Source organism: Cervus canadensis, chromosome 2, assembly GCF_019320065.1.
Source record: "Cervus canadensis isolate Bull #8, Minnesota chromosome 2, ASM1932006v1, whole genome shotgun sequence".
NCBI lineage: Eukaryota > Metazoa > Chordata > Mammalia > Artiodactyla > Cervidae > Cervus > Cervus canadensis.
The window spans coordinates 110,152,055-110,166,287 of NC_057387.1; the positions used below are offsets into that span (position 1 = coordinate 110,152,055).

The 14,233-nt window shown below is 46.5% G+C and overlaps 1 protein-coding gene across 2 annotated transcripts in view; it reads right to left on the reverse strand.

Moving 5' to 3' along the window:
• ASB18 (ankyrin repeat and SOCS box containing 18) overlaps positions 1-14,233 on the reverse strand; it is a 72,052-nt gene that overhangs the window by 37,548 nt on the left and 20,271 nt on the right. The window contains exons 2-3 of one of the 2 annotated variants that reach the window (XM_043462062.1): positions 11,836-11,958; positions 7,840-8,107 (exon numbers count right to left, since the gene is read on the reverse strand). In XM_043462062.1, coding sequence (XP_043317997.1) covers positions 7,840-8,107; positions 11,836-11,958 — 391 coding nt within the window. The remainder of the gene's footprint in view (positions 1-7,839; positions 8,108-11,835; positions 11,959-14,233) is intronic. The other variant, XM_043462061.1, reaches the window with a different exon arrangement.

Sequence of the window (14,233 nt, forward strand, 5' to 3'; positions counted from 1 at the left end):
AGATTGAGCTTCTAAAGTTGAAAATTATAGTGTCTGAGATGAAAAATATACTACATGGGATTAATGGCAGATCAGGGACTTCAGAACAAATGATAAATCAATTACATAAGAGAAAAATGAACAGAGTATTAATGAACTGTGGGACAACTTCAAGTGGTATAACATACATGCACTTGGACTCCCTGAGGCAGAGGAGGGATCAGACAGAAACAAATGTGAAGAGATAATTGCCATCAATTTTCCAAATTTGATGAGAAGTATAAGCCTACAGATTTAGAAATTGATGAATCTCAAGGACAAGAAAGATAAAGAAAACAACATCAAAATACATCATGACAAAGTTGCTTAAAGTCAGTGATAAGGAGAAAATATTAAAGCCAGGAAAAAGGACACTATATACAAAAGAACACGATGGATAGAAGATTTCCCATTAAAAAGGCAAGTTAGAAGCCAGCGGAGCCCGGTGTCTAAAACACTGAAAGAAAGGAACCTGTCAGTCCAGAATCCCCTGCCCAACAAGAGCGCCTCACAAGCACTCACATGAAACAAAGGCTTTCCCAAGCACACACACGCTGACGGGATTTATCTCCAGCAGACCCTCACTGCAAGAAATATTATAGAACGTTCTCTGAGAAGGAAGAAGATGATCCCAGATGCAATGAAGGGAGCTGAAAATGGGAACCACGTGGATCAACATACAAACTTTTTCTTATTGTTTCAATAAAAGGTAATTGACTGACCAAAATATTAACAATGTACTCTGAGACTTATATACAGAAGTAAAAGATATGATATCAATAGCACAAAGGTGAGGAGGAGAGAAATGGAAGAATAGTCATATGGTTTTTTATATTATACATGAAGTAGTATAACATCACTTGAGGGCAGACTGTGGTAAAATAAAGATGTAGACTATGAACCCTAAAGCAACTACTAAAATAATGGAACAAAAAGTTATATGTAATAAATCAAAAAGGGAGATAAAGTGGAATCATGAAAAATAGTTGATTCAGAAGAAGGTAGAAAAAGAAGAAAAGGGAACAAAGAATGGATGATATGAATAGAAAAAATAACAGGCTGTTTGATTTGATCATAAACATATTAAAATCTTATTAAATGTAAATGATCTAAACACTCAATTAAAAGGCAAAGACTACCAGATTGGATTAAAAAAGACTAGGGTATACCCTGACTCCAAGAGATCCGTTTGAAAAATAAAGACACAAACTGAGCACTGCCTTTAATCAACAGTCAGCCAGGAACCGAGACCCTCAGTCCAATAGTCCTAAAGAACTAAATTCTGCCTATAACTATATGAATCTAGTAGCAGATCCTTCCCTAGCTGACCCTTCGAGACCCTAACCCTTGTTGACACCTTGATTGCAGTCTTGTGAGAGATTCTGCAGTTGAGGGCTCAGTGAAGCCATGCCCAAACTCTGCTCATAGAAACTGTGAAACAATAAATGTGTGCTGTAGGAAGTCTCTAAGTTTGTGGTAATTTGTTACATAGCAATAGATTACTATTGCAGATGGAAAAGAGTATACTATGCTAACACTAGTCAAAAGAAATGTGTATTAATGTCAGACTAGATATTTTAATATCAGACAAAGTAGACTTTAGAGCAAAGAATATTACCAGAGACAAAGAATATCTTTAAATAATGATGCCAGTTCTTCAAGAGGCCATGATGATGCTAAACATCTATGTACTGATAACTAATAATAGAGCTTTGAAATATTATATAACTACAAAGAGAAATAGACAAATCCAGGGTTACAGTCAAAGATTTCAACATCCCTCTTTCAACAACATGTAAAACAAGTAGGCAGAAAATCAGGAAGGATATGGGAGGATATAGGCAACTTGACTTAACTGACATTTATAGAACACTCCACCCAACAACTGTAGAACATGCATTCTTTTCTGGTATGCACAGAAATTTTTTTACCAAGATAGAATATATTTTGGATCATCAAAAGAGACTCAGTAAATTTAAAAGGAGCAAAGCGATACAAAGTAAATTCTCTAACCATAATGGAATTACATTAGAAATAAATAATGGAAAGATACCTGAAAAATACCCAACTATTTGGAAACAAAGTCACTTTTATATAACCTATCTTTCAAAGAAAAAAACTCAAAAGAAACAAATGAAAAAAACAGATCAGAAAATATTTTAAACTGATTGAGAAGGAAATTTTAACCTATTAAAACGTGTGGGATTCAGCTAGAGTAGTACATAGTGGGTACATGTGTAATACTGAAAGCCTATACCGTGGACTGTGGCCCATCAGACTCCTCTGCCCATGGGATTTCTCAGCAAGAATACTGCAGCTGATTGCCCTTTCCTTCTTCAGGGCATGTTCCCCACCCAGGGATTGAACCCAGGTCTCCTGCATCACAGACAATCACCTGAGCCACCGGGAAGTCATATTAGAAAATAAAACCCATCAAATCAAGGACATTAGCTGCCATCTTACAAATCAGAAAGACAGGAACAAATGAAATTCAATATAAGCAAAGAAAAGAGGAAATGAAGATCATATCAGAAATCAATGGAAAATAAAACAGTAAAACAAAAAAGAAAATCAGTAAAACCCAAAATAGACTGATCAGGGAAGAAAGAATAAAAACCACAATGTCCATTATCGTGAATGAAAGTGGTGATTCTACAGATTCTGCAGCTATTAAAAGGATAATAGAAAACAACTTTATGACAATAAATTTAACAACTTAGATGAAAGAGATAAATCTCTTGAAAGATACAAGCTATCAAAGCTCACTCACTCAAGAAAGAACCTGAATACCACTATAGCCATTAAATTGAATTAATAGCTGCAAACCTGCTCAAAAAGAAAACTCCAGGCCAAGACAGCTTCACTGATGATTTCTACCAAACACTTAAAGAAGAAATAAAAATAATTTTACACAAGCACCTCTCAGCTCATTTTTGAGGCCAGCATCAATCAGGTATAAAAACTAGACAAAAACATTACAAGAAAAAACTGCAGATCAATACCTTTAACAAACGTAGATGCAGATGTTTTAAAATTTTCAGCAAATCAAACCCAGGAATTTATAAATTGTGGTCTGAAAAATGCAAGATTGGCTTAACATCTGAAAATCAACCAGTGTAAATAATTATATTAACAGACTAAAAATACACACATAGGGTGAACTCCTATGTCCTTGGGATTTCCTCTGTCCATCGGATTTCCCAGCAAGAATACTGGAGTGGGTTGCCATTTCCTTCTCCAGGGGATCTTTCCAACCCTGGGATTAAACCTGTGTTTCTTACGTCTCCTGCATTGGCAGGCAGGTTCTTTACCAGTAGTGCCACCTGGGAAGCTCCAGGAACAACTCAATATATGCAGAAAAAGCATCTGAGAAAATCCAACATCCATTCATAGAAAAAACTGTCAGCAAACCAGGGATAGAAAGGCATTCTCTCAATCTGAAAAAGATCATCTACAAAATACCTACATCTAATATCATACTTAATAGTTAAAGCTTTCAGTCCACCAAGAACAGAAATAAGGAAAGTTGTCTTCCCTTACTACTTCTATTCAACATAGCACTGGAAGTTCTATCTAGTGCAATAAAGCAAGAACAAGGCATCCAGACTGGAAAAGAAGTGAAACTGTTTATCTGAAGATGACATGATTGTTTACATAGAAATCTTTTGGAATTTATGAGAGGTTACTAGAACAAATACTAAGCTTAGCAAGGTTTCAAATTAATACAGAAAAATAAATTCTTATCAATTTATATAGTAGCTAACACCACAGAAATTTAAATAAAAATACTACTTACAAAAGCACCAGAAATTAAAAACTTAGGGATAAATTTGAAAAATATATCCAAGCGTCGTACACTAAAAACTATCAAATGAAGCTAAAAGAAACTAGGAGCTAAATAAATGGAGAGATTTATTGTGTTCATGGGTTGAAAGATTCAATATTTTTATGTCAAGTCTCCCCAGATTGATCTATAGAGTCACATCAACCTTAGTCAAAACACAGTGGTCTTTTTTTTTTTTGGTAGAAACTGGCAAACTGATTTTAAAATTTATGTGGAAATGTGAAGAGGCTAGAATAGCCAAAACAACTTTGAATGATGCTGGAGAATTTATGCGACCTGACTTCAAGATTTCTTACAGAGCTACAGCATTCAGTACAAGGTGGTACTGCTGTCAAAAAAGACCAATAGAACAAGGTATAACAGAACAGAGACACAGAGCAACAGCTCTGCAACGGAGCCCTGGTGGCCTTGCATGTATCCACACTGGCCACAGAAATAAAAGTTTGAACCACTGCTGGTCCAAGTCTTGGCAGAGCACCCTGCGATCCTCCAGAACTTGTTAAGGGGCTGCTACAAGACCCTTGTCCACGCGCCTCCCTGTGTCCCCTGGGAGGCTGTCCTGAGATGTTTCTTGTCACTTCCTGGGTTCTGGTGAGGTTTGGGACTCCTGGCCTGCCCGCCTGAGAACAGAGCTGTGGCCTATAAAGCTCACCTGACATCCAGATTCGGGTGTGCTACAGCAGGGCATCCTGAGAGTCACATCGCCACAATGTGTCTCCTTTTGTTTGGGCATGGAGGGCAAGGACCCTGCAGAACTGGAACCTGTGGCTGTGTTTCTTCTCACTGTGCAAGTAAGTGCTACAAGTGTCTGCATCTAGGAGTGGCTCCTTGGGTCTTTATTCAGTCAGTCAGGCCTTGCCCTGTCTTGCCTGTACTTGACAAGAGAGCCAGAAATAAACCCATGCATATGCCCTTTTTGTTTTGTTTTGTTTTCATACATATGTCCTTAAGTTGACTTTCAACTAAAGTGCAAAGGCAAACCCGTGGAGAAAGAAAAGGCTCCTTGACAAATAGTGCTGGAACTACTGCATAACTACATGCACAGAAAAAATAGAAAGCCTTAATTCCTACCTCACACCATATTCAGACATTAACTCAAAATGGGTCATAGACTTAAATGTAACATATAAAGTTATTAAAATTTTAGAGGGAAACATAGGAGGAAATGTTTGTGGCCATGGTTGGGCAAAGTTTTTTTTTTTTTTTTTTTTTAGAGAAAATAACCCAACATGACCCCTAAAATAAAAAAATGGATCTGTTGTAAGGGTTAAGCGCTCAGTTGTATCTGACTCTTTGCAATTCCATGCACTGTAACTGTAATCCCCAGGCTCCTCCGTCCTTGGGATTCTCCAGGCAAGAATACTGAAATACTGTATTCTTGTATTCCTGGAATACTTGTATTTCAGTATTCTGGAATACTGGTTGCCATTCCCTTCTCCAGGGGATCTTCCCAATCCAGGGCTCAAACCTCGGTCTCTTGCATTGCAGGCAGATTCTTCACCATCTGAGGCATCAGATGCCACCAAAAGTAAGAACTTCTGTTCTCCAAAGGACACTTTTAAGGAAAGAAACTATAACCCAGAGACTGGAAGATAATATTTATTAACCATGTACCTGATAAGGGGCTTTTACCCAGAATACATAAAGAAATCTCAAATTTTAAGAAAAAAACAAACAACCCGGTATTTTTAAAAGGCAGAAGATTTGAACAAGCACTTCACCAAAGAAAATAAATGTATGCTAAATAAGTGCATGAGAAGATGCCCAACATCACTTGTTATTAGGGAGATGCAAATCAAAACTGCAGTGGAATAGTTCTAAATCCCTATAGAATGTCTAACAGCTAAAGAGTGACTGTACCAAGTGTTAGTGAGCATGGGAAGCAGCAGGAACAATCATATGTAACTGGTGGGAATGTAAAATGGTAGTTCCAACTTGGAACACAGCTTGGTCATTTCCTAATCATATCATGTGACACTGCTATGCCTAGGTATTTATCCAGGAGAAATGAAAGCATATACTCAGACAAAGGCTGGTACATGAATGTTCACAGCAGCCTTACTTGCAATAGCCTCAAGTCGGAAATGATCAAGTGTCTTTTAACATGTGAGTGGATAGACACATTGCGTTATTCTGTACCAAGGAATACCATTCACCAATGAAAAGGAGTGAATTATGGATACACAAAACAGTATGATCAATCTCAAAAGCATGGGGATTGATATGTACACAGTTATATTTATAACAGATAACCAACAAGGACCTAGTGTATAGCACAGGGAACTCTGCTCTAACCTAAATAACCCATTTAAGTTATTCTGTAATAATAACCTAATTACATTATTATTCTGTAATAACCTAAATGCGAAAAGAATTTGAAAAATAATAGATATATGTATCTACCTACTCGTGGGGTCCCAAAGAATCCGACACAACTTAGTGACTGAACCACAGAAAGAGACTTGTATAACTGAATCACTTCACTGAACACCTGTGACTAAGACAACATTGCTAATCAAACTATGCTCTAATATAAAATAAAAATAAAAAGTGATTCAAGAAAAAAAATCTGAAAGTAAGATTTTTGCATGAAAGATGTCAGACAAAAGAGACTACATTCCATTTACACAGAATTCTTGCAAATTTGGACTAAACCACAGTGACAAAAAAACAGTCAGTGGGAAATTGGAGAAGTGGGGGAGAGGTTCCGGTGGGACAAGGGAACATTTTGCTGGTGATGGTTGGGTTCGCGACCTCGGTTATAGGGATGGTTTCACCTGCATTCCTGTGTCCAGATTTATCAAATTGCATACTTTAAGCATGTGCACCTTAGTACATGCAATTACAGCTCAGTAATGCTGCTTTTAGATATTATATTGTTTTCAGTCACCTTCAAGCCTCCTGGTGGTCCGCGTGGCTTCCTGAGTCCCTGCTCTGAACACGGGTGACATTGGTAGGTGGTGCCCCCATCTTGATTCCTGAGAGCCCAGCAGTCCTGCCTGCCTGCACTTAACATGATGCTTTTATTTAATCCTCACCATAGAGACAGAAGGCCACGAAAACTTAAACCCGAGAAAAGGGACTAGCACATTTTGACTAAAAGAAACGTCAAGATGGACACAAGGAAAGCTGGGAACCCGGCAAGAGAAGGCCCGTGCTATAACACGGGGACCTGCCGCCTCTCCCGGGACTTACTGGACTCAAAGCGGACAGGCCTCCGCAAGGACAGTCACGGGGCTGGACCCGGAACCGGCAGAACTTCTAGAACCCCGGCACCTGGGCCTGGGGTGGGGGTAGGGGTGGTGCTAGAATATGCGGGCACAGCTCGACTGGCTTGTGGGGCTCCAAAGCCCCGCCCGAGGAGCTAACCATTTATGTCACACTGTGACAATTATTCTGCATAAAATTATCATTAAAAACCCTAATTTTTCAGCCTCCAACCCCGCCAGTGGCCTTTTAGCATTCTCCAGCGCGGGCGTCTGCGGGCCGGTGATCACCGGCTCATTACCTCCGTGTGGCGCCGCCCCCCCCGCGCTCGCAATCAAGCACTAATTAAACCGGCGCGGGCCGGGCTGGGGCCCTAGGCCGGGCGGGGGGCGCGGGCGGAGCGGGCCTGGTGGCCGCCGCGGGGCTGCGATGGACGGCGGGGACAGTGGTGCAGGCCGCGGGCTTCGGGCTCTGGGGGCGGGGTATACGGGGCGGGGCAAACGGCGCGGGGCCTGGAGCGCGTCCGGGACTGGGACGGGGTCGGTGGGCGGGGCCCGAGTCTGGGGGCGGGGCCACAGGCCCGTGGGCGGGGCCTACAGGGGCGGAGCCTGGGGCGCTAACCGACGCCGCGCAATGCAGGGAGTCCAGGGGCGGGGTCGAAGGTAGGGGTCAGGGGTCGGCGGTCCCGGGTCGGGGTCGGGGCCGGGGCCGGGGCCGGGGCCGGGGCCGGGGCCGGGGCCGGGGCGGAGGGCGGGGCCCCGGGTCCTTACCCGAGCGAGGCGGCCGTGCGGCAGAGGTGCAGGGGCGCCAGGCCCTCGGCGCTGAGCAGGTCGGGGTCGGCGCGGTGCTGCAGCAGCAGCCGGGCGCAGGCCGTGTGGCCCCCCAGGCAGGCCTCGTGCAGGGCGCCGCGGCCGCCGGGGCTGGCGTCGGGGTCGGCGCCGCGGCCGAGCAGGTGGCGCACGCAGGCTGTGTGGCCCTGGGCCGCGGCGATGCACAGGGGCGTGGTGAGCTCGCGCTTATACTCCAGGGTCCAGAGGCCTGGGGATCGAGTGGGGAGAGGGAAGGTGAAAGGGGGGCGCTCGTGAGGGGCGGTGTCCGTTAAGACTGAAGTAGAGGGAAACCATCTGTTAGGAGGAGGGGCCAGGTGGGCATGTGGGGAGCTACGCAAAGATCCTCGGGACTTAGGGACTGAGAAACCGGGAGATCCGACTGGACCACAGACGAGGGATGGAGGGAGGTCTCAGGGGTAGAGGTCTAAGAGCCCTGACAGAGAGGGGCAGGGGGACAGCAAGGGAAGGCAGTGTGGGGAAGGAGAGGGCGACCCAGCACAGAGGGCGACCGGAGAGGGCAGGGATGGAGACCTGGGGGAGAGAAGCGACAGAAGGAGATCGGGGCCGCGGCGGGCAGCGCCGTGTTACTGACAAGCAAGAGGGTTTTGCCAAATATGAGGGTGACTGGGGACTCAGGGAAGATGTGAGGAGTTAAAAAGCTGAACAAGCAGGAGCATTCAAGGTGGAATTCACACTTTCCAGGCTCTGAATTGGGGCAGCTGGAGGGTGGAAAGTGAGCTGTGGATTTTTCTGGAATCCAAGCCCTCTCTTTTTGAGTCCCCGATTTCACCCCCTTTATCATTAAGAGGAGAAGACAACAGACAAAACAAACTGACCCACATCACCAAGGCTGCTCAAGAAAAGGACTCAGAAAGTTTAGTTGTCTTGGAAGTGGCCGGGTTTCAGAAGCACCCTTTGATGTGGTGGTCTGCATTGAGCACAATCCTGGTTTGTTTCTTTGCGCTTTTTAGGGTTTTGTGTGTGCACGCATGTGTGTGTCTGTGTGTGTGTAAGGTTGCTCTTTCTTGAAGGATGAATGGAGCAGGAGCTATACATTTCACTTCTCTGAAAACTTTGGGCTTTCAAAAGGCCCGTGGAAGGTTGTTAGCGGCCACGAGCGCTCCTGGAAATGGGGAGAGCTGTCCCTGGTGAATACACTTCAAGGGACAGGATTTCACATGGCAGGGATGCCTTCTGATAATGATGGAAGAATCGATACCGTGGCTGTAATGAGCTGTGGAGGAGACCCTTTTCACAGGCCACCTCCTTCATGGGACCCATGCTGAGCAGTTTTGAAAGACCACTCATAATTACCTACCTCAATGCAGTGCAGGGTTCTAGCCTGACCCCGGGTCCCCAAGGCCCAGCCTGGAGGTTGTGTACTGCTGGGAGAAGAGGGGCCTGTCGTCCTGGTGGTGGGTGATGGTGGCCGGAGGCCCTGGGGATGTGGTCCTACATTGACCCCTGTCTTCACTGGGTCTGATTTGATGGAGGCATTGATCTGGCCCTTGATGATAACAGTGACCTACATTCGCGTCCGACTCTCTGCGACCCCATGACCCCCTGCCAGGCTCCTCTGTCCATGGAATTCTCCAGGCGAGAATACATTCTTGTAGGGGCCAGCTCCTCCTCCTTGATTCTACTCATTTTCCCTAGATAGGAAGTTTACGTACTGAGGGCCAGGAAGCAGGTGCTCCATTTACTAGGGCATGCTAAGTTCCCAGCTCTACTCTACCCACCATCAGCAGCTCTGTTCACCCAGCCAAGATGCCAAAGTCTTCCCCTGGACTCATAGGAAGAGGCCGTGGATGGCCATTTAGCTCTGCCGTAGCTTAGGGCCAGCCCCCTCCTCCAGGTCCCTGGAGACGGTGATGAGCTTCTATCGGGCCTCCGAGAGAATCCCCTTCTGAGGCAGCTCTCTCAGTCCAGAAACCTGAATCAGCAATCCACTTCTTATAATCCCCTCCCCTGTTCCAGGCTGTGCCACCGGGAGCAAAACAGAAGCAGGCTTCCCTCCACGTGATGTGTGAAAAGTGTGTGTGTGAAAGTGTTAGACTCTCAGTCGTGTCTGATTCTTTGGGACCCCGTGGACTGTAGCCCACCATGCTCCTCTGTCCATGGGATTCTCCAGGCAAGAGTACTGGAGTGGGTTGCCATTTCCTTCTCCAGGGGATCTTCCCCACCCAGGGATAGGACCTGGGTCTTCTACATTGCAGGCAGATTCTTTACCATCTGAGCTACCCCTTAGCATCATCCTCCATGGGAATGGTTTCCCGGGACCACAAGCTCCAGGGGGCCAGCATTCCATCGTGGGTGTGGCACCCAGGGGCTGGCGACTGTGAACCTGTGTCTTCCCTTCCCAATGGCTCCCTTCACGAGGCGCAGAATTGGCCGTAGGAAGCATGGGGGCCCCTGTTCTCAGCCTGGGCTGGGTCATCTCTGGTGCTGGACCAGTGTGGAGCAGTCAGGTGGCTGAGCTGAAAGAGCGTGGAGGCCAGCAGCGTCCATCCTGTCTTCCCAGCCCGTGCTGAGGCCACGGGCCAGCACCAACGCTCCGGGCTACGCTTTGCTCGGTAATAACTCAACATCCCTTCCCTGCCAGGGTGCTCTGATTTCCTGTCATACAGATGTGCCACAGAAAAACAGCACACTTAGGGGTGGAAAGATTAAGGCGGTAAAGAGGAAGGAAACTTTGATTCAGACCACGAGCTGACATTAATATCTATTTGAAATTACATCATTCCAGCATGTTGCCAGTGTGTCCAGGGCCATGAGGCATGTGATTAAAAAATACATTAATCAGGCATTCAGGCAGTTGGCATTCTTGATTGGATCATCCCACAGCCCTTTGGAGGAAGATGCATGCCCCGTCTGGGACAGGATCTGGGACAGGTGAGGGAGAGGAGACCTGGAAAGGCGCTGGGGTGCCTTTGGCTGGGAGGGGTTATGCCCAGACTAGACCTGTGCCCACTTCCCCACAGCCCCTGCCGCCTTGCTGGCTGCTCTGAGCTGCTTAGCCCTTTGGCAGGGTCTGGGTTTATTCCCTTCTCCCCGTGTGAGGTGCAGGCAGACTGTGTCAGTGCTCTGGAAACCACCCTTCCTCATTCTTGGTCTGCCAGAGCTCACGAGTCAAGAGCACGGGGCCCTGGCCCTTGGCCCGCTGATCAGAGAGCCTTGCATCCTCACGGGTTCCAACATGTGGACCCTCTTGGTAAACGGGTGGCATCGGGAGGCAGGGGTGGAAGGGTGGCCAGGGCAGAGCTCCAGCTGAGGAAGCCACACTGCAGCCTGGTGGTCAGCTAGTCCGTCCACCCCAGATGGGGGCAAGCGGGCTTCTCTCTACCTGGGGGCATTGTTTGCCCGCCTGGTGCATAGCGACAGCGTCCAGGCGGCAAGAATGCAGGCATATAGGACTTGAGGCCCTCTGGTTTCTCCCCCTCCTCCCCCTTCCCGGGCTGCCCTGGGATCCAGGAGGAGCGTCTCCTGAGGGCTCGCCCTGCCCATGGCTGGCTCTATGCCCGCTTCTGCCCTGGAGTTCACAGATTCACAGAGGAAATGCTCAGCCCTGCCCACCGGGGGCCCGCTCCAGGCGCACTCGAAGGAGGGTGTGCTTTATCTCCCAACCCCCTGGCTGCCAGATCCAGGCTCTGGCAGATCAACACCCAAACCAGATCTCTTTTTAAAGACAAGAGGCCACTTCCAGCATCGCACGGGCACTCCTCACCCACTGTTTGGCTTTTCCAATCTGATTGCTCATATTTGATCACCTAGAAACTGTCTGAAAAATCGTACACGCAGAGTTTGGCTTCTCGATGTCTTTGTTTCAAGCATGTTAAATGCAGCACCCTGGTGAGCAGTCTACATGCTGCAGCTATATGTTCAGACATGTGTTAGCAGCTCCTTAAAAATAACAGGACTTTAAAAGAGCAAAGGTACCTGACAGTCCAAACGTGGCCGGGGATTTCACCTGCCACACCATCTCATCTTTCTTGATCTCAAACACCACGTTGGCATCCTGGAAGAACTTGTCCATCAGGGGCTTCAGATGCTCCAGGTCTCCTGTGACCAAGGCAGCATGGTACTCGAGGACCGGCGACCCAGCTCTTGCTTGAGGCTCTTTTTCCATCTTCTGAAAGATCTGAAGCCTCCCTCGAACTGGCTCTGGCTGTCCGTCCATTGCAATGCTGATGATCTCAGAAAAGCTCTCCAGGAAGGGGAAAGATGGTCTTTTGGAGTGTGAGCTATTTCTATTGTCATTACTCAATTGTCATCCAGCCGGGGCTGGGTGGTGGTGTATTTATAACTCCTGTGGGCTCTGATGTGATAACCGTCACTCGGTATGACCAGCATCATGTGACCACCAAGACGCCAAAGAGCTCAGCCACCCCCTTGCGATTGTATACATGTTAACTCTTAGAGCCAGGCCCATCTGTGTGTCTCCCAAACAGCTCGCCACAACACGCGGGCAGACAGCCTGAAATAGGCGGGCAGCTTTTTCCTGCTGTGTAGGATGTCTTCTTTTATTTCATCCTCTTCCTTAGCTGCTGTGGCCAGTGGTGAGCGGATGTGTGTTCTGAGGGCGGTGTCGGCCCTGAGGCTGTGTCAGGGAGACCCAGCCGGACACTGCGAATGACCAGGTCTGCACAGGTGTCCCGGGCAGAGGCCCCATGGTAGGACAGACTGGGGATTCCCAAAGGCACCATCATCTGGGGCCTGCAGGTTTCTTCCAGCTGTTGAGAACTGATCCCAAGATGTGCCTCTCTTGCTGAAGATGAGAGATGCCACGTTTTTTTTTAATGAATGGTAACAGCTCTTTCTTAGTAACTCACTAGTTACTGGCTACTAGTTCAGGGCTTATTTTATTGTCTAAACATTAATAAGGTTTAAAAATGGAGTTACCATATGACCCAGCAATTCCACTCCTGAGCATTTGTTCAGGAAAGATGAAAACTCTTAATTCAAAAAGATACATACACTGCAGTGTTCATAGCAGTGCTATTTACATACAATAGCCAAGACATGGAAGCAACCTAAATGTTCATTAACAGATGAATGGATAAAGAAGATGATGTGGGTACACACATGCACACACACACATACACACACATATATAATAAGAATATTAGCCATAAAAAAGAATGAATGCCATTTGCTACAGCATGGTTGGAACTAGAGATTATCATACATCACCCCATAAGTGAAGTGGGTCAGACAGAGAAAGCCAAATATATCACTTATATGTGGAATCCAAAAAAATGATACAAATTAACTTATTTATAAAAAAAGAAGTTAGACTCACAGACATAGAAAACAAGCTTATGGTTACCAAAGGTGAAAGTAGGGACAGGGATAAATTAGGAATAAACCAGGAATTTGGGATTAGTGGCTCAGAGATAAAGAATACACCTGCAATGCAGGAGTCACAGAAGACATGGGTTTGATCCCTGGGTCGGGAAGATCCCCTGGAGCAGGGCATGGCAAGCCACTCCAGTATTCTTGCCTGGAGAATTCCAAGGACAGAGGGGACTGGTGGGCTACAGTCCATGGGGTCGCAAAGAGTCGGACACAACTGAAGTGACTTGGCATGTATGCATGTAGGAATTTGGGATTAACAGATTCGCATTACTACATATAATACAGATAAACAAGGCTGTAAGCATGGGAAATTATATTCAATATCTTGTATTACCTATAATGGAAAAGAATCTGAAAAGGAATATATACGTATATAGATATGTATACACACACACACACACACACATACATATAATATATGAAACAGAATCACTTTGCTGTAACCCTGAATCATTGTAAATGAACTATACTTCAATAAAAAATTTAAACAAAGACTAATGAGGTTATTTTTTCTTGAAGCATAGATAAAACCCAGTTCTCACATATTTTTCCAGTTCTTAGTTTTCCCCTGCCAGGAAGTTGGGAAGGGCCAGTGCAGTGGGGCTCCCGGGAGCTGTGAGCTGTAACAAAGCATGTGCCCAGAGGATGCAGGGAGGAAGGTGGCAGGAGGGGGCGGCCTGGTCCTTGGAGGGGAAGCTGTGGAGCCGGTGCCCAGGAGAGTTAGGCACAAAGACTCGGGGGGAGGGAGTGGAGATATCAGTGGCCGCCATCCTCTGGGTACCAGCGGTAGCCTAGGGACCCATCACTGCATGGTGTTGCAGACAAACACCCAGCAGAGAGACAGCAGGGAAAAAGCTCCGACATCAAGGGACAGGGCTCATGAGGCAGCCTCTCCTTAGTCGCATCTGGACTTCCTAGGCACCCTCTTTTCCCACGTGCCTCTCTCTCAGTCTCCTTCACTCCCCAGAGCAGCCCACTG